Source organism: Amphiura filiformis, chromosome 13 (genome assembly GCF_039555335.1).
Source record: "Amphiura filiformis chromosome 13, Afil_fr2py, whole genome shotgun sequence".
NCBI classification, from domain to species: Eukaryota; Metazoa; Echinodermata; class Ophiuroidea; order Amphilepidida; family Amphiuridae; genus Amphiura; species Amphiura filiformis.
In genome coordinates, this window is record NC_092640.1 from 10,736,611 (window position 1) to 10,758,077 (window position 21,467).

Consider the following 21,467-nt stretch of genomic DNA (forward strand, 5'->3'; position numbering starts at 1 on the left):
TGGGGCTATCAGTGTACCAACACACGGCCTTGAGGCTGCTTCATTTGATGAGAAACGGCATGGTTTGTGTTTTTACATTTGGGCCCCTGGGGCCCGTGACCTTTGACCTCTGGGGCCAAGATGGGCAAAAGGCACTTCTACGGGTAGGGCCCATAAGTGTACCACATATGGGCCCTGGGGCCCCTGTAGTTTTAGCGCTAGCCTTGACAGAATGATGTGTTTGATAGGAGAAGGAGAAGGAGAACTAGATGGCACAGTTGTGTTTGACCAAACACGAATATCTATGCCTGTGTTTCCCACCCTAGCCCCCTCAACCCACCATGACACTCTTAATCCATCATGACACCCCATATTCTAAAAAGAGCTATCAGTATACCAACGAAAAAAATTTAAAAAAATTAATTAATTAAAAATCAAATAATACCCCTTTAATTGCATTTGCTGTGTAAACGCTTGAGGGCGCTCCTCCTTAAATAATGCAACAAACATGTTCCATACAAAAAAAAATCAGAAAAAAAAAAAAAAATCAAAAAATCTGAATACCCCTTTAATCCCAAAACGGAGTGTCCCTTTAATGGCTGTTCCATCACCCTAACACCCCCTCACCTCTTAACCTACCATGACACCCCATATTCTATAAGGGCTATCAATATACCAACGAAAAAAATTAAAATTAATTAATTAATTAAAAATCAAATAATACCCCTTTAATTGCATTTGCTGTGTAAATGCTTGAGGGCGCTCCTCCTTAAATAATGTAACAAACATGTTCCATACAAAAAAATCAAAAAAAAAATCAAAAAATCTGAATACCCCTTTAATCCCAAAACGGAGTGTCCCTTTAATGGCTGTTCCATCACCCTAACACTCCCTCACCCCTTAACCTACCATGACACCCCATATTCTAAAAGGGCTATCAATATACTAACGAAAAAAATCAAAATAAATTCATTAAAAATCAAATAATACCCTTTAATTGCATTTGCTGTGTAAACGCTTGAGGGCGCTCCTCCTTAAATAATGCAAGAAACATGTTCCATACAAAAAAAAATCAAAAAAACAAAAAAATCAAAAAATCTGAATACCCCTTTAATCCCAAAACGGAGTGTCCCTTTAATGGCTGTTCCATCACCCTAACACCCCCTCACCTCTTAACCTACCATGACACCCCATATTCTAAAAGGGCTATCAATATACCAACGAAAAAAATTTAAAAAAATTAATTAATTAAAAATCAAATAATACCCCTTTAATTGCATTTGCTGTGTAAATGCTTGAGGGCGCTCCTCCTTAAATAATGTAACAAACATGTTCCATACAAAACAAAATCAAATGAAAAAAAAAATCTGAATACCCCTTTAATCCCAAAACGGAGTGTCCCTTTAAGGGCTGTTCCATTTAATTTACATACTCCCTTGGGAATAGCTTTATAACAATACCTATATATATAAGAATTAATTGGACACATGCTAATCAGCTATTGTCATACCCTGATTTAATTATCCTTGGCAATAGCACAATGAGCACAAGGCTAACATCCTATCTATACCTTTTACGTAGAGATGGCGACATTCCTAGATACATTTAGACATTTGGGGCCCTGGGGCCCATAGTAAATGACCTATGGAGCTCATGCATATTAGTGAATGTCTTATGCCTAAGGGCTATCAGTGTACAAACTCAGGGCCCTGAGGCTGCTTTAATTGAAGAGAAACTGCATGTTTTGTATTTTAACATTTGGGCCCCTGGGGCCCGTGACCTTTGACCTATGGGGCCAAAATGGGCAAAAGGCACATCTATGGGGTAGGGCCATTAAGTGTGCCAAATATGAGCCATGGGGCCCTTGTAGTTTTGGAGATAGCCCTGTTAATATGAAGGGTGAGAAGGAGGAGAAGGAGAAGGAGAACTAGATGGCACAGTTGTGTTTGACCAAACACGAATATCTATGCCTGTGTTTCCCACCCTAACCCCCTTACCCCACCATGACACTCTTAATCCATCATGACACCCCATATTCTAAAAGGGCTATCAGTATACCAACGAAAAAAATTGAAATAAATAAATAAATTAAAAATCAAATAATAGCCCTTTAATTGCATTTGCTGTGTAAACGCTTGAGGGCGCTCCTCCTTAAATAATGCAACAAACATGTTCCATACAAAAAAAAAAAAAAAAAAATCAAAAAATCTGAATACCCCTTTAATCCCAAAACGGAGTGTCCCCTTAATGGCTGTTCCATCACCCAAACACCCACTGACACCCCATATTCTAAAAGGGCTATCAGTATACCAACAAAAAAAAAAATTAAAATTAATTAATTAAAAATCAAATAATAGCCCTTTAATTGCATTTGCTGTGTAAACGCTTGAGGGCGCTCCTCCTTAAATAATGCAACAAACACGTTCCATACAAAAAAAATCAAAAAAAAAATCAAAAAATCTGAATACCCCTTTAATCCCAAAACGGAGTGTCCCTTTAATAGCTGTTCCATCACCCTAACACCCACTGACACCCCATATTCTAAAAGGGCTATCAGTATACGAACAAAAAAAATTAAAATTAATTAATTAATTAAAAATCAAATAATAGCCCTTTAATTGCATTTGCTGTGTAAACGCTTGAGGGCGCTCCTCCTTAAATAATGCAACAAACATGTTCCATACAAACACATCAAAAATCAAAAAAAACAAAAAATCTGAATACCCCTTTAATCCCAAAACGGAGTGTCCCTTTAATGGCTGTTCCATCACCCTATACTGAAAACCTATCTGTGTACCAAATCTGAGCCCTGTAGCTACTTTATTTGCTGAGAAACGGCCGGCCCTTTGTTTTAACATTTGGGCCTCTGGGCCCCTAGCCTTAAAAATCTGGGGCCATAATTGGTAAAATGCATATCTACAAGTTCAGGCCCATATGTGTGCCACATATGAGCCCTAGTGCCCTTGTAGTTTCACAGCTAACCTTGTCAAACTGTTGCCCCTTTTTTTTTTAACATTTGGGGCCCTGGGGCCCATAATATATGACATATGGGGCTCATGTATACATGTAAATATAGAGTACTCCTGGGGCTATCAGTGCACCAACTCAGGGCCCTGAGGCTGCTTTATTTGATGAGAAACGGCGTGGTTTGTATTTTTACATTTGGGCCCCTGGGGCCTGTGACCTTTGACCTGTGGGGCCAAAATGGGCAAAAGGCACATCTATGGGGTAGGGCCATTAAGTGTGCCAAATATGAGCCATGGGGCCCTTGTAGTTTTGGAGATAGCCCTGTTAATATGAAGCGTGAGAAGGAGGAGAAGAAGAAGAAGAAGAAGAAGAAGAAGAAGGAAAAGGAGAAGACTAAAGAGCATAAGCAGAATATCTAATAGCCCTTTAATTGCATTTGCTGTGTAAACGCTTGAGGGCGCTCCTCCTTAAATAATGCAACAAACATGTTCCATACAAAAAAAAAAAAAATCAAAAAATCTGAATACCCCTTTAATCCCAAAACGGAGTGTGTCCTTTAATAGGCTGTTCCATCACCCAAACACCCACTGACACCCCATATTCTAAAAGGGCTATCAGTATACCAACAAAAAAAAAATTAAAATTAATTAATTAAAAATCAAATAATAGCCCTTTAATTGCATTTGCTGTGTAAACGCTTGAGGGCGCTCCTCCTTAAATAATGCAACAAACACGTTCCATACAAAAAAAATCAAAAAAAAAATCAAAAATCTGAATACCCCTTTAATCCCAAAACGGAGTGTCCTTTAATAGCTGTTCCATCACCCTAACACCCACTGACACCCCATATTCTAAAAAGGGCTATCAGTATACTGAACAAAAAAATTAAAATTAATTAATTAATTAAAAATCAAATAATAGCCCTTTAATTGCATTTGCTGTGTAAACGCTTGAGGGCGCTCCTCCTTAAATAATGCAACAAACATGTTCCATACAAAAAAATCAAAAAAAAAAAAAAAATCAAAAATCTGAATACCCTTTAATCCCAAAACGGAGTGTCCCTTTAATAAGCTGTTCCATCACCCTATACTGAAAACCTATCTGTGTACCAAATCTGAGCCCTGTAGCTACTTTATTTGCTGAGAAACGGCCGGCCCTTTGTTTTAACATTTGGGCCTCTGGGCCCCTAGCCTTAAAAATCTGGGGCCATAATTGGTAAAATGCATATCTACAAGTTCGGGCCCATATGTGTGCCACATATGAGCCCTAGTGCCCTTGTAGTTTCACAGCTAACCTTGTCAAACTGTTGCCCCTTTTTTAACATTTGGGGCCCTGGGGCCCATAATATATGACATATGGGGCTCATGTATACATGTAAATATAGAGTACTCCTGGGGCTATCAGTGCACCAACTCAGGGCCCTGAGGCTGCTTTATTTGATGAGAAACGGCGTGGTTTGTATTTTTACATTTGGGCCCCTGGGGCCCGTGACCTGTGACCTGTGGGGCCAAAATGGGCAAAAGGCACATCTATGGGGTAGGGCCATTAAGTGTGCCAAATATGAGCCATGGGGCCCTTGTAGTTTTGGAGATAGCCCTGTTAATATGAAGCGTGAGAAGGAGGAGAAGAAGAAGAAGAAGAAGAAGAAGAAGAAGGAAAAGGAGAAGACTAAAGAGCATAAGCAGAATATCTATGCCCTGTTGCACAGGCATAGATAAGAAGGAGAAGACTAAAGAGCATAAGCAGAATATCTATGCCCTGTTGCACAGGCATAGATAAGGAGAAGGAGATGGAGGAGAAGAAACCATAGGATGGGAAGATACCCTGCATGCTATTGCATGCGGGTATAAGGATAAGAAGATACCCTGCATGCTATTGCATGCGGGTATAAACAGACAGATCGTATTATATCATAATAGGAAATACCAGCGTGAAGCGTTAAGGCTGTTCCATTTAAATTACCTACCCATTGGCTGTTCCATTTAATTTACATACTCCCTCTGAAATGGCCCCAAAAAGGCTGCTCCGTTTAATTTACATACTCCCTCTGAAATGGCTGTTCCATTTAATTAACATACTCCCTCTGGAATAGTTTCCCCCCTAATCATATTGCATAGCCTCACTGTGAGTAAGAGATACTGACAACAGCAACCTATGGAGAGTAAGAGAGACGACTCCCCTGAGAGGGGACTTTTTGCAATTTCTTTATTTTAAGTGCTACGACAGTGCAACCTACTTTTAATTAAAGCTTGCGACTTGGACTTTCACTTTTTACACATTTTCTGCCCAATTGGGCGAATTCGTACACAGAGAATTATATTGTTACTAACATCCACCCAACCACCACACACACATAGGCCTAAACAGACAGATCCGTATTATAATAGATATATGAATGGTAATTGGAAATACCAGTGTGAAGCGTTAAGGCTGTTCCAGTTAAATTACATACCCATTGGCTGTTCCATTCAATTTACATACTCCCTCTGAAATGGCCCCAAAATAGGCTGTTCCGTTTAATTTACATACTCCCTCTGAAATGGCTGTTCCATTTAATTTACATACTCCCTCTGAAATAGTTTTCCCCTACTCATATTGCATAGCCTCACTGTGAATAAGAGACTATTACCCATTGGCTGTTCCATTTAATTTACATACTCCCTCTGAAATGGCCCAAAAAAGGCTGTTCCGTTTAATTTACATACTCCTCTGAAATGGCTGTTCCATTTAATTTACATACTCCCTCTGGAATAGTTTCCCCCTAATCATATTGCATAGCCTCACTGTGAGTAAGAGAGACTGACAACAGCAACCTATGGAGAGTAAGAGGCGACTCCCCTGCGAGGGGACTTTTTACAATTTCTTTATTTTAAGTGCTACGACAGTGCAACCTACATTCAATTAAAGCTTGTGACTTTCACTTTTTACACATTTTCTGCCCAATTGGGCGACTTTTTAAAATTTCTTTTTTAAGTCCTCAGCAAATAAGGACTGTAAGTTTGGGTAAACCGATAACATGCGGGTATAGCCGTATTTGTGTACAAATATATAGCCTTCTAGTTTATTATATGATTGGGGGCGAGTATGAAAATCTTCATAAACCAATGATTTCCTTTTTGATTGATAAAACAAGAACCTAATACATACATGTAAACTGTAAAGTAATGAGGCAGATGAACAATTTGAAATCCTGCATTGGCAAATAATTAAGCATAGGGAAAATTCACTATTTATACCCGCATGCGAAGCATGGACGGGTATATTGCCATTCTGTGGTTTCTTCTCCATCTCCTTCTCCTCCTTCTCCTTCTCCTATCAAACACATCATTCTGTCAAGGCTAGCGCTAAAACTACAAGGGCCCCAGAGCCCATATGTGGTACACTTATGGGCCCTACCCCGTAGATGTGCCTTTTGCCCATCTCGACCCCCGAGGTCCAAGGTCACGGGCCCCAGGGGCCCAAAGGTAAAAACACTAACCATGCTGTTTCTCATCAGATGAAGCAGCCTCAGGGCCCTGAGTTGGTACACTGATAGCCTTAGGGGTACTCTATAAATACAAGTATACATGAGCCCCATATGTTATATATTATGGGCCCCAGGGGCCCAAATGTTAAAAATAAGGGGCAACAGATTGACAAGCCTAGCTCTAAAGCTACAAGGGCACTAGGGCTCAAATGTTGCACATGTATAAGCCCTAAATTGTAGATGTGCCTTTTGCCCATTTTGGCCCCAGATGTACAAGGCTAGAGGCCCCAGGGGCCCAAACGTTAAAACAAAGGGCCGGCCGTTTCTCAGCAAATAATGTAGCTACAGGGCTCAGATTTGGTACACAGATAGGTCTTCAGTATTATATTGTCATATGTAGATATGAACCCCATATGTCACATAATATGGGCCCCAAACGCTAAAACATAGGGCCGGCCGTTACTCTGTAAATAAAGCAGCTTTAGGGCTCAGAGTTAGTACACAGATTGCACCTGAAAAGCACATTGTTATATGTACATGTGAGCCCCATATCATTATATGGGCCCCAGGGCCCCAAACTCTAAAACATAGGGCCGGCCGTTACTCAGTAAATAAAGCAGCCACAGTGCCCAGCTTGCGTCTACTGATATCACTGGAAAATTAAACTTCAACATATGTCCATGGGCCTCATAAGTCAAATATTATGGGCCCCAGGGCCCCAAATGTTAAAACAAAGGGCCGGCCGTTTCTCATCAAATAAAGCAGCTTCCGGGCTCAGAATTTGTACACAGTAGCACCTGAGAATTATATTTTTACTAACACTCGTATACACCCCCACCCCACACACGTAGGACTAAACAGACATATCCGTATTATAATTATTAATATAATAATTGGAAATACCAGCGTGAAGCGTTAAGGCTGTTCAGTTAAATTACATACTATTGGCTGTTCCATTTAATTTACATACTCCCTCTGAAATGGTCCCAAAATAGGCTGTTCCGTTTAATTTACATACTCCCTCTGAAATGGCTGTTCCATTTAATTTACATACTCCCTCTGGAAAGTTTCACCCTAATCATATTGCATAGCCTCACTGTGAGTAAGAGATACTGACAACAGCAACCTATGGAGAGTAAGAGAGACGACTCCGGGGGCTTTTACATTTTCTTTATTTTAAGTTCTACGACAGTGCAACCTACATTCAATTAAAGCTTGTGACTTGGACTTTCACTTTTTACACATTTTCTGCCCAATTGGGTGACTTTTTACAATTTCTTAGCTTTAAGTCCTCAGCAAATAAGGACTGTAAGTTTGGGTACACCGATAACATGCGGGTATAGCCGTATTTGTGTACAAATATATAGCCTTCTAGTTTTGAGAGTAAAATATGTGTGCCAGTTTTTGAAAATGCGCAAAAATGAACAAATTGCACATTTTTTACCAAAAAGTTCAAATATATGCAATATTAAAGTATTTTTACTGTTTTTATTATATATTTTCTTGCAAATTTTTGCCACAACCTATTTTACTTTTTTTTTTTAAACATGGATTGTGTTGCAGATCATTAAGGATTCTTTGATTTTAGGGAAACTTCAGATTTTTGGGAAATGAGCACTTGCTAAAAAATGGTTATTTTTAGGTGGTGGATGACATGATCGAGCCGGCAACTTGTGAAACCGCCCGACCGTATGGCATTTTCAATATACTTGGTTAGTTTTGTGGGGTTCATTATCGAACCCCAACAGTTTTAGCTTGTATTACTTATAACATAGGCCCATTTGTTTGTGATATTTCTAGCGTTTTAAAATTTCAAAATAATCCCATTCAATTACACTGTTGACGATGAAAATTTACTGAATTTAGGGAATGCAATGCGGCCACCACCCTGTTATTTTGGGCAAATCTTAAAATTTGCGGTTAGACCTGAAATGCGCGATTGTACCCAAAATGCGCATTTTTTGCGCATTGCGCATTTTCCCTATCCTTACAAATAATTGAAAGTTATTATGAAGTAAAATCTCTTCTCTAAAGTTTGTCCGGCTTATATAAGGCGGAAATTATTTGCCGTTTGTTACTGCACGCATCAAGAAAGTCCCAACTCCCAACTCATGCGTAGATTCACATTTAGCGTGCGCCAGTCACGCATTACGCAATGCACAACTAGTTAGCATAGAACCGCAAGGAACTAGTTTCCAGGGTGTACCAGCTTGGAGGTGAGGTTCTACAGCTCATCAGCAGACTAATTTTCGCTTTTCACCCATACTGGGCTAGCTGACCTCAACATCACTGACTGTGATGCAAAGCGCTTGAGCACTCTGTACACCCTAAATCTCCAAAATTTATAGCATTTTATCACTAAATAATGTTCATCATGACTGCTTTTAAAAATTATAGCGAGATTTCATTCATAGTTCTAGTCCAATAAAACTAGTAAACTACTCACTGTGGACGTTTTGAAGTCTTATGACAATCTTCTGTTTACCGCAGAGGGGCAATACAAACTCAGTCACATGTTTAACAATCTCCTGTAAAAAAGACAACTGGCAACCATGTTGCTGAGCAACCATGCATCCTCTGTGGTAAACAGAAGTTTGTCACAACATCAGCAGTATTGGAAAAGGAGTCTGTAATTCTTTGAAACGTCCACAGTGAGTATTATTCTATTGGACTATAACTATGAAATCTCGCTATAATATAATGCATAACATTTTGTTTTAAATGTGCAGCATTTTGCCGTGTGATACCAGCATTAGGCAACCACCTGTTGTATCGATTATTATGCAGCAAATATTCTGAATGATCTTTTTTATACTTGTAATTTTAGCCAGAGTGAAGCATATTAATTTTGTGTGTCTCTTTTCTGTTTCAGTCGTTTGATGGCACTGAAGAGAATGGGTATAGTAGACAACTATGAGGTAAGTTTATAAATATACTTTCAAGATTTGTTGAGAAGAAATAGAAAGCAAGATAGGCAGAGAGCAGAGGGTGAGAGAAATAAGGAAGGAAAGAAAACAAGTAAATATAAATGAAGGGAAAGAAGAAAGGAAAGAAGTAGAGAAATGTTACATGAAATGTTCAAGTAAAAGTGATAATATTATTTCAGAAAAAAGAGACAGGATGAAACAGAATGAGATAATAAAGAGTAGGAAAGGAAGAAAAAGAAAAGGAAGAGAAAAGGACAAAATGTAAAAAGGAGAATAAAAATTGTCACAATTATACTTTATAGCTACTGTTGTTCACTGGTTAGTTTGACAGTGTCATGTAAATCTACTGTTTTGAAGTTACTAATATTTATTTGAATTGTATTTTCCCCAGAGGATTCGTGATTTCACCATTGCTGTAGTAGGAGTGGGTGGAGTTGGGAGTGTGACAGCCGAGATGTTAACTAGATGTGGCATTGGCAAGGTTAGTGTTCTACATATGTATACCCCCACTATGTGGTATACCCCTACGTCTGACAAGAAGGCCTCGTTTTTTTCCAAGGACAATACAAACAGTGGACACTAAAAAGCAGCTGAATTTTAGGCATGAGAGTTGTCTCTCTCTTGAAGGTAGCATACGAGTTAAAACAACCAACAATCTGACATACCCTCTAAAGCTCTAAATGTATGAAATCAGACCCATGTAAGGTTTAGCTCTGTCAATTAAAGTTTATGATGGATATGCATTAGCCAATAAAATAATGTTTGGTATCTTGTGATAGGATTTGTGGAAGTCCCAAAGAAATAAACAAGCAGCACTCTCTGATCAGGACCACCATTTGTTTACATCAGGAGATTAGGACTAGCTCAACTTGGATAACACAAATTCACATGATGTTTGCATCTTGCATTACAATATTTAGCAAGCCATTTAATAAGAAATGAGCAGATTTGTTCTGGATCACTACTGCAGGAGCGATTGTATGTCACAAAAATAAACAACTTTGATACAGGTTACATACTGTGTGGATCAGAAGCTCTTGTCTTGTCCATTTGAAAAATTACTAGGGTATGGGAATACTGACAAAGTTGAGATTTATATTTTGTGTGTTTTATACACTTTTAAACAAGCCAAAATAAAACACACTCATGCAGTGGTTGAATTGGGCTCTTGTCTCAAAAAAAAAAAAAATAAGTCTCTCTATTTACCCACTGGTTACCATGAAATAGCTCCTGGTTAGCCTCTCATATTACATGACTGGGACTTACTTTTTAACTTTTCATGGCAAAAAGTCTACATGGCAGAATACATATAGTACTGTGTTTGAACTCATGGTTGGTTGCAATACTCCCGGATCACACGCATCTACCTCATTCAGACATGCTCTCACAAAAGTAGGGCCCTGGTTCAAACCCTGCTATTTTTCACTCAGTCATCAATTAAACATCTCTTCAACACTGATAAAGGCTGAAAAGAATGATAGTAATGATTTTGAGGGCCTGCTTGAAAAGCAGTGCTTGTCACTGAAGCAGTATAACCCTAAATAAAGAAAGAATAAATAAATAAGTAAATAAATTACTTTATCTGAATTACTTATTTTTCAAGTGTGTTTAATAGTTTGCTACTGTATTTACCAATAATATTAACATTAATTTGTACTTGACAGCTTCTTCTATTTGACTATGATAAAGTAGAGTTAGCCAACATGAACAGATTGTTCTTCCAACCACACCAAGCTGGCATGAGTAAAGTAGAGGCTGCAGAAAGAACTTTAAGGTAAGCTATATTATCAAATGATAATAAAAGTTACTTCCATAGGAACGTTCATTGTAGATTAAAACTAAAAGAATAAAGTTTTTCTGACAAAGTAGAAAAAACAAACCCTCTTTTGTCTCTATGCTGAGAAATAGTCGATTCCTGGTCGGTTTGTTGCTGTGAGGCTTGTTTTTCTGGTCAAGCTGTTTGACCAATAAGAGTTGTTGTTTGGCTACGCAAAGTGCATGTTTAGTTATTAAACAGTTAGAATCCATTCAGATAGGTCATCAAAACAACATGAACCTCAATCCATTGTAAACCTGCTTTTCCATAATGGCATGTACAGCTTTCAGTTGTTTCAATCAAGATCTGTGTTTCTTTTTAAAAGGCATAAAAATGTAAGTTGTTAAAATCATGAAGTACACACTAAATTTTTGTGGTATATTTGACACTATTATTTGTTTTTGTGTTTGAATACAGAGAAATCAACCCAGATGTAAAGTTTGAGACCCACAATTACAACATCACAACAGTTGACAACTTCCAGCATTTTATGGATAGAATAAGGTGAGTAGATGCCCCTTGCATGCAGTAGCATTGGGCATATCTCTTCAGTTTTGGGCTTTGGGTCCATAAATTGACATGAACGTGTGGAGAATTTTGTTAACTGTGGTATGATACTAAACTTGGGTAAAAAGATATTTCATTCTGGTTCTTATGTGGTGTAGGCAAATTCACTTTTATCCAGAATCTTTTGTTTATAAAACGTTTTGCAACAGGAAGTGGATCAAAGGCAAATGATACATGCTGCACAGCAGGTATACTACAAATCCATTTTTACCAATTAATGTATTTGTTTATTTCATTTTATTTTCAGCAAAGGGAACTTAAATGAAGATGGTCCAGTGAATTTGGTGCTAAGCTGTGTGGACAATTTTGAAGCTAGAATGGCAATTAACACAGTATGTATTAGTTATCAAGAATTGAATACCTGAGTGGAAGAAGGGCCCAACTCCAATTTTTTACAAAAATGAGTTTGACCCAGCATTTTATTGCCGGCAGACTGTTCTTCCTTGTGTGTGAAAGATGAGCCACAATCCACTCTCTAAATAGTCTTCCACGTACACTTAATCATGGTTTTCATGGAAGAAAGGCCCAACTCCATGGAGTTGGGCCCTTCTTCCACAAATATTGCGTTGAAGAGAAATTTTGTTCATCCATGATATCTGCTTTTCATTACAATAAACTGACTTGCTAACATATTACATGCTCCTACTTGTGTAATCAATGGATAATTACCACATTTCTGTAACTATTTATAACACATTTGCTTGCGGAACTGCCACTTGAAGTATATTAGTGGAAGAAGGGCCCAACTCCAGCTCATATTAAGACCTGTACCGTTGCCATGGAAACATCTTATATAATATGGAATGCATGTAATATTGTATCATCATGTATTAAAGATCCCCTGAAGGTGAAAACATTCTGTCAATAAAACTTTTCCAAATATTAAGTTTTTTCTTCATATCTCAAAAACAGTTTTGATGGAGTTGGGCCCTTCTTCCACTCAGGTATTCAATTCAATGTAATACCAGTTAAAGGGGTATTTATTTTGTGATTCTAGCATCCTCCAAGATTATTTCAAAAAAAAAAAAATTGATTCAAACATTGAATTTACGACATAATTGCATGTATCGCATTGCCCCATAGGCCTCTGTGTGTTAACAGACAAAAAATACGAATTGGACAATGTCTTTGTCAAAGGAAGAATCTGCAAGAAGCATTATGCACACAAACATTGTGTAGTTCTAGGTTTCTGATATACCTTTTTGGAGTAAGTACCCCTTTAATGTTGAAACTACAAAGGACAGTCATTCTTGTTGATGTATGTGTCAATTTGTGATCTCTTACCTTCTGGTATTCATTAAACAATACATACTCACAAACACAGAAACAATGTGCAGCTTTTTAAAGGATCAAATTAGGGTATCCTCCATAAATAAATAACATTATTTGTGTGAATCTTAGAAGGAGTAAACATACCTTGTTTTCCTTTGTTTTCCCATTAGGCCTGTAATGAGCTCAGTCAACATTGGATTGAGTCAGGAGTCAGTGAAAATGCAGTATCTGGTCATATACAACTCATAAAACCTGGGGACACAGCCTGTTTTGCAGTAAGTCTTGTACATAATATGGATAAGCGAAATTAGTATGACAAAATGGAGTTATAGATGCTTGTTATCTCTAAAGTTGAGGTCCTGGTCTTGATGTCCAATAAAGATAAGTTTACCGATTTTGACTTAATGATACAATTTCAAAACCTCATGATGCCCAGTGCAGTTTGTGCAAACAGCCAGGTGTTACTCTGATTGGAACTGGCTGCAAGGTGTTTGTCATCCACTTGATCAGCCCAGCAATTCAAATGCAGTAATGAAGAAAGTTGACAATTAGTGAATTTTAACTTTACCAAGGATTGAGAACTTCCTGTAGCAGATGTCAATTTGCTAGGATGTTCTCATCCTGCACCTCCTGTGGACAGATAGTTTTAAGCACACATTTCTTAATCCTGAGGTCCTAGGTTTGATGCCTTAACATTCCCTAGTTTCATTAGTCCCAAAACCCAAGTTTAAACCCTAATCCTTACTCCAACCCTTACAGAAACTCTCACCCTAACCTAAGCCCTAGTCCCAACCCTACAAATTCTTCCTAATGGTAATCAATAACCCTAACTCCAATTTTAGACTCATGACACTTACGACTAATGGGCTTTTCCTGTTCAAAAACATTTTATGTGCATAGCGCAGTGATATACAATTGCTCCTATTTGGTTTGGTTGTTTTTCAGTGTGCTCCACCTCTAGTAGTAGCAGAAAATATAGATGAGAAAACACTAAAGAGAGAGGGTGTTTGTGCAGCTAGTTTACCAACAACCATGGGTGTAGTAGCAGGGCTTCTTGTGCAAAATACACTAAAGTAAGTTTACTTTACTCTTAGTATTTTGTATATATTTTAATGTGCCTGGTTTGTTTTGTGAAGCCTTATCAGTTTTTAGATGAAGAGATCCAGAAGGTCTTTTAACATGAACCCCATCCACCCCCCCCCCTTTATCTTTATAAGATTGCTTACTGGATTGCATACTGGATTGTTGTTGTCACTAATTGCTATATACACCATTTATCAGAGTTCTATATATGCATATTTTGCCACATGCCATGTGTGACATGTGTTGTGTAAATACAGAGGTAAGCTCTTTGATTGGCTAATTGAATAACATCATATCATTCCATGGAAAGGGCAAAATTGTACATGGGTGACTCTAGTGTGAGTAGCATAGCCAAGATTTTTTCAGAAGGCAGCCTGGGGAGGTGGGAAAAATTTGATGAAAATTGTCATAAAAAGAGCCAAAATCTATAAAAATTCTTTTCGACTAGCATCCCACAGGGGACAAGGAGGGGACCAGTATGTTCGGGGATCTTGGCTATGCCACTTCCTGTGTGGTCCAGTTTTTTCTATGCAATAACTTGAATGTGTGCATTGATAATTTGTCTCAAGCATATCTACAAGATTGCTTACAAGATGAGGCTCTTAATAAATAGCCCTTATCTCCAATAATGTTTTGTGTTATTGCAGGTATCTACTAGGTTTTGGTTCGGTCACACATTATCGAGGCTACAGTGCATTACAGGATTTCTTCCCTACCATATCTATGAGATTGCTTACAAGATAAATACTAACCCTTATCTCCCATAACTATTTTGTGTTATTGTAGGTATCTACTAGGTTTTGGTTCTGTCACACATTATCTAGGCTACAGTGCATTACAAGATTTCTTCCCAACCATGTCAATGAAACCTAACCCAAACTGTGATGATAGTTTCTGTCGGAAAAGGCAAGAAGAATTCAAGGTAAGGTGCTTTGTAGCGTCCATAATAAACCCTATCTGATAGTGTCAGTCTGGTGAGATTTCAAGGGGAATATGTTAACACAAACAAAACTGTCAAAAGACTGCTATACCTGTCAATGTGCATATCTGATGTGGTGTAGAGTGTGTAAAAACTGGTGTAGAGTGTTTAAAAAACTGAGTTTTAACGAGACCCTGACCCGTTGCAAATCTCTGGTGACAATGAAGTTAAAGGTACAGGTATAGTAACATCTCTTACCTGTATTCACACATTGGAGTAACTAACTCTCTTTTGAAGCAGTGAGACTAGACTCTTATATAGTTTTGTATGCATGAAACAAGTCTAACGTTTAGACCTGGTCTATCTATAGAGATTAGTCATACGGAAAATGAATGAATATCATAGTTTTCCAATTGGTTATCATTTTGACTGACAAGCAAAGCAGAGTGTTCCAATTGGTATTACTTTTCGGCATAGTGAAATAATTGTATTTTCCTTGAATGTTTCTGTAGAAATTAGAAGCTTCGAGACCAAAGGAAGTAGAAGTTGAAAAAGTAGAAGAAATTGTACATGACTCAAATGATTGGGGTGAGTACAGGTTTGTCATTCTATTTATTAAAATACATTAATTTTGTTTGGATCATACTTACCTTAATGGTGGTTCTGAAGTGATGTCTACTGTGTACAGCTCTTGTTATGCAAACAAAACGTTTGTCAAAAACTTGGTGATATTTCTAGCTACTAATTATGAAGTAAATCCTGCTGTGCACAGAAAGCATTCCAGTAAGGACAACGTACAGTGTTATTAACTGGTTAAGTGACTTGATTTAAATCAGTATTTTTATAATCTCACTGATTGTAACCCAGATTGTTAATGTTTGCATAATAGAATAAAAATGGATCATAATTATATTGATCACCCTACACTGTGACCAGCCCCAGGGTGGTGATCTGTATAGTGCGCTGCCTGTCTCACAAGGCTGCATCCTTTACAGAATGTCGCTTATCACAGTGGCTCAAATCAGAAAGAAAAAGAGGATTTTCTCTTCTAATTTGGGTGTTTTCAATCTTTGTCCCCATCAGGTATATCATTAGTTGATGAAACCAACCCAGAAGACTTAAAATCCAACCCAACTCCAGAATTAGGTGAAGGTTTATCATATGCCTATGACAAGCCATCAGAGACAAAACAGGTAAGACAACATAAAATGTGACATGTGACTCCAGAATTAGGTGAAGGTTTATCATATGCCTATGACAAGCCATCGGAAACAAAACAGGTAAGAGCACATAAAATGTTACACAATTCCAGAATTTAAGGTTTTGGGGTTTCAACTTTGTCATGTTGTAGGTATTCAGTAGATACCAATAACCTGAAGTCATTTTATGTGAAGACTCGAGGCTTGACTTTCCAGCGTCCCCCATAAAGATTATATTGTGACTTGGATCTTTTGACTTGGCTCTACTTGAGAACTTGCTAGAAATAACTTGGACTCAACTTGACTCTATTGAAAATCTAACTTTGGCATAATTTTGCCAGGGAGATTTGCAAGTTTTATTTGCTGTATTTTTGTAATAACCAAAAGAGGGTTTAGGAATAAAGGTAGCAATATTATAAAAAAAATTCTGTTATTTTATTTTGTTTTGCAGGATACAACAGAGACAGTAGATGAGACAGAACAATCATTGGACGACCTTATGGCTCAGATGAAGCAATTATAGCAATTTATTCAAAGACATTTATGTATAGATATTCCATTATTTTATTTTTATTGTTTTATTTAAAAGACATTCTGCAGGAAAGGTATTTTATGGCTTCATTTCATCAGGGTGGATTTCACTAATATATAAAAAGTATCCCTGATGCCCAAGCATATCATACTAAGCAATCGCAAGGAGCGTAGCGTTTTGCGATGCGTTGTGACGTAACTTCTGTCCCATATCAGAAAAGTAATTGTTCTTATCTGATCAATAAGTTGCTAGCAAGCCGCCTAGTGTCATGCAACCAGTTGACTTAAAGGCAAGTTTGTCCCTACGTCACAGCCTTAACTGAACACTGGTATCCACAGTACAAAAGCTACCAGCATTTTTTATATGCGTGTTGCTATTGTTAGTATGATATGCCTTTGATACAACCAAAGAAATCATGTTGGTGTGTCACTCATGGAGAGCAAATTAGTGTCTAGTATGGTTATTTCATCAAACTTTAAAGTGTTTGTTGGCATTGGGCAATCACATATATTAATGGTACCCCCTAAAGAAGACATTTATACATTGTACCATGGAAAATTGGGAATACCTAGGCCATAATTTATCCAAAAATATTTGGGAATTCCCAATTTGAAACAAATGCTTAGAAAAATTAGGAATTCCCAGATCAACATAAAGAAGATGGTCAATTTTTACCTGAAATTTTTGAGAACTCTCTAGCTAATTTTAACCAAAATATTGGGAATTTCCATGTCTTTATTGGTGTTTTTGAAAAGAATGATTTTTTGTGTGAATTCCCAGGACAAAAACAGGCTTAAATTATTAGGAATCTCATGTCTACTTTAGGGGAGGTGTCATTAATTTCTGGAATAGCCTATTCGACTTGTAATGCATTGTGGGAATAATGTGCTAAAAATGCTACATGTACAAACCTTTGTAATAATTAACGATGTCAGTAATTAATTGATTACTGTTCTTGGCCAATAAATTCTGAATAAAATAATTGCGAAGGATACACGGTATGTGCATAGCAGTTTCGTGTGACTCACTTCATAATAGAGTGGGCCAAAAAACACTTTTTTTCTCGGATCGACTTGGAACTCTCGGAGAATTTGACTGGGGTACATACTAGTATTGTTCTGAAATATCAATAATATCGGAGCATGTTTCGCCCAGGCAGTAGATTTGTACAAAATCCCTACTTTTTTGCTATTTCTTACTGTATAATTCTATATAGAGAAATCAGTAGAAACAATCTGGGAAAAGTAGGCATTCAGATGCCATCCTTACCAATATTAAACATCACCAAATAGCAAGCCGTCTCTTATTGGTTACCATTATTTTTGCTAAAAACACGCATGTAAGTCAAATATTAATGATATTTGAGTTGCTATATTAAGGGGTAGGGGTAGCATTATGGAGAATTTCCACAGTTCTACTCGGTCAAATTTCCCAAATGCGGTATTGTTGCACAGATATGAACTGCAGCATTGCCAAAAATAAATGCTATATGATTTTCGGTTATCCATGTTTTGACCAGAGGTCAAAAGGTCACACAGCCTTGAAAATTACTACAAATCAGGCGTCACATGTCCCTTTAACCCCTGGTCATGTCAGAGCTGCTCTAAATTCATATCTCATGTATGCTTTGTACTTTTGCAGTTCATATCTACCCAACAAGACCAAGATTGTGAAATTTGACTCGGTAGAACTGGGGAAATGCTCCATAATGATACCCCTACCCCTTAATTTAGCAACTCAAATATCATCAATATTTAACTAAATACAAGTCTCTAGCAAAAATATTGGTAACCAATTGGAGACTACTTGCTATTTGGTGATGTTCTGGAGGGTCTACACAAACTACCCAAATTGTTTAATATTGGCTATGATGTCATCTCAATGCCTACTTTTTCCAGGTTGTTTCTACTGATTTCTCTATACAGAGTTATACAGTAAGAAATGGCAAATAAGAAGGGATTTTGTGAAAATCTACTGCCTGGGCGAAACATGCTCCGATCTTACTGATATTTTAGCACAATAAGTGTTTTTCGGTCCACCCTACTTCATAACTACCGGCCTCATTATCGGGTGATGATGAGACTTTGGCTTTTCTGAATAGTCTATACTTTGTTTTACCTCCACCAGGTTGGTAGTGACAGAGTAGATGTGTATTTTGCTGGTGGCAGTATACAAATACTTCATAGAGGGGAAATAGGGCACACTATTTTTCCTGAGGTTCTGGCTACGGTCCTATCACCCCAAACCCAGATGGTGAAGGGTCATAGGCCTGTGCCAGTACCATGGGGAAAATAGTTGCCCTATTTTCCCGATATATACAATGTAGTATTTTGTTTTATTTCGCCAAAGTTTGGCTATGGGGATGAGGTTGTCATGTAGATAGGGAAAACTATCACACAGTGAAATAGGTTTCAAGTGCCATTTGTGATTGACCAATAAAGTGGCATGATTTGCTCATGAATATTTATGAGGTGCAATAATATCTCAACACGGAGGCCCAATTCAACAAAAGTTGTTTTTCCTTGGGCTCGTGCATACATGTACAAAATAACAAACAATTGCCAAAGCTTATTATCTAGGCTTATACATATTATAATATATACAAATAGAAAATTATTAATTGTCAAACCCAAAAATTATACATTTGTGGTTACAGATTTACAAAAGTACAAGCTTACTGTTTTAAGATTGTTTTGATAATATTTAATGTTACAAAGTTTTGGACATTATTTCAGATAGAGTTCATTCCAGTTTACAGCACCTCTATATGACAGACTGCGCTTTTTGTTCTCTGTTCTTGGCAGAGGAATAGTTACATGTTTTTTCAATCGTGCATGCAAAAAAAAAAAAATTGCAAACCTAATCTGCAGAGTATACTCGCGTACAAGGGCGGTTTGTCAGCATGCTTGTGGCGCAACTGCTAAAAATAAAAAACTACTCGGGGTGAAACAAAGTATATGGTCCAATTTCTGCATCACATACTGTTGTATCTCAAAAGGCTGCCTTGTGTGCCTTTTATTATCATTGTTGTATTTCATTTTGTTATTTTATATTTCTGCATGCTTCTTTCTTTTTTGAATAGACATGCGATATTCTGATAATACCTCAACAATAATATATAAAGTTAATTTGTGCACTGTATCTTATCACAATGATTTAAAAAAATCACACAAGGCAGCCTTTTGAGATACGATAGTATCTGGTGCAGACGACGACGAAATGTATTCGCCATCGGAGTGATGTAATCAGATTAACTACCACATTAATACATGAAAACAATTTTGAACTAGAAACCACAGTTGTGTTTGACCAAACACGAATATCTATGCCCGTGGCCCACACTCTCTCTAACACCCCACCAGACCATCACTCTCTTATACTCCACCAGACACTCACTCGCTCTAAAACACCACCAGACTGGACCACACTCTCTCTAATACCCCACCAGACCCGCACTCTCTCTTATACTCCACCAGACACTCACTCGCTCTAAAACACCATCAGGCTGACCCATACTCTCTCTAATGCCCCACCAGACCCTCACTCTCTCTTATACTCCACCAGACACTCACACGCTCTAAAACACCAACAAGCTGACCCATACTCTCTCTAATACCCCACTAAGCCTTCACTCTCTCTCTTATACTCCACTATACACTCACTCTCTCTAAAACACCACCAGGCTGACCCATACTCTCTCTAATACCCTACCAAGCCTTCACTCTCTCTTATACCTCATCAGACCATCAATCTCTCTAAAACACCACCAGACTGGACCACATTCTCTCTAATACCCCACCAGACCCTCTCTCTCTTATACTCCACCAGACACTCACTCGCTCTAAAACACCACCAGGCTGACCCAAACTCTCTCTAATACCCCACCAGACCCTCACTCTCTCTTATACGCCACCAGACACTCACTCGATCTAAAACACCACCAGGCTGACCCAAACTCTCTCTAATACCCCACCCAGCCATCACTCTCTTATACTCCACCAGACACTCACTCCCCCTAAAACACCAACAGGCTGACCCATACCCTCTCTAATACCCCACCAACCCTCCACTCTCTTATACTCCACCAGACACCCACTCGCTCTAAAACACCAACAGGCTGACCCATACTCTCTCTAATACCCCACCAAGCCTTCACTCTCTCTTATACTCCACCAGACACTCACTCGCTCTAAAACACCTCCAGGCTGACCCCAACTCTCTCTAATACCCCACCCAGCCATCACTCTCTCTTATACTCCACCAGACACTCACTAGCTCTAAAACACCCCCAGATTGCCGCACACTCTCTCTAATACCTCACCAGACCCTCACTCTCTCTTATAATCCACCAGACACTCACTCGCTCTAAAACACCACCAGGCTGGCCCAAACTCTCTCTAATACCCCACCAAGCCATCTCTCTCTCTTATACTCCATCAGACCCTCACTCTCTCTGAAACACCACCAGACTGGAGAATACCCCTTTAATCCCAAAACATTGTGTCCCTTTAAGCGGTTAACCTCTTACCCCCCATTGTACGTCTTGACGTATATTTGAAGCCTTCATCATTGCAAATACAGGTAGCTACCAAAATGCTACCTATTGCGATACACTGTGTTAACCGGTCGTACCTATTTTGCTTTTTAAAGCATATGAACTTTGACCTCTGGGGTTGCGGCTAGCATAGCATACTTCTAGGGTCATAGGCCATCATTGTACCAAGTATGAACCCTGAGGGC

General features: G+C 38.2%; 1 protein-coding gene across 1 annotated transcript in view; it reads left to right on the plus strand.

Moving 5' to 3' along the window:
- The window catches only part of LOC140167995 (ubiquitin-like modifier-activating enzyme 5), a 111,435-nt gene extending 91,459 nt beyond the window's left edge, over window positions 1-19,976 (plus strand). The window contains exons 2-12 of the mRNA XM_072191305.1: window positions 9,285-9,330; window positions 9,731-9,820; window positions 11,004-11,113; window positions 11,573-11,659; window positions 11,970-12,054; window positions 13,165-13,269; window positions 13,940-14,067; window positions 14,864-14,999; window positions 15,509-15,584; window positions 16,080-16,189; window positions 16,647-19,976. Coding sequence (XP_072047406.1) covers window positions 9,285-9,330; window positions 9,731-9,820; window positions 11,004-11,113; window positions 11,573-11,659; window positions 11,970-12,054; window positions 13,165-13,269; window positions 13,940-14,067; window positions 14,864-14,999; window positions 15,509-15,584; window positions 16,080-16,189; window positions 16,647-16,718 — 1,045 coding nt within the window. The 3' untranslated portion in view covers window positions 16,719-19,976. The remainder of the gene's footprint in view (window positions 1-9,284; window positions 9,331-9,730; window positions 9,821-11,003; window positions 11,114-11,572; window positions 11,660-11,969; window positions 12,055-13,164; window positions 13,270-13,939; window positions 14,068-14,863; window positions 15,000-15,508; window positions 15,585-16,079; window positions 16,190-16,646) is intronic.
- The last annotated feature ends 1,491 nt before the right edge of the window (window positions 19,977-21,467 follow it).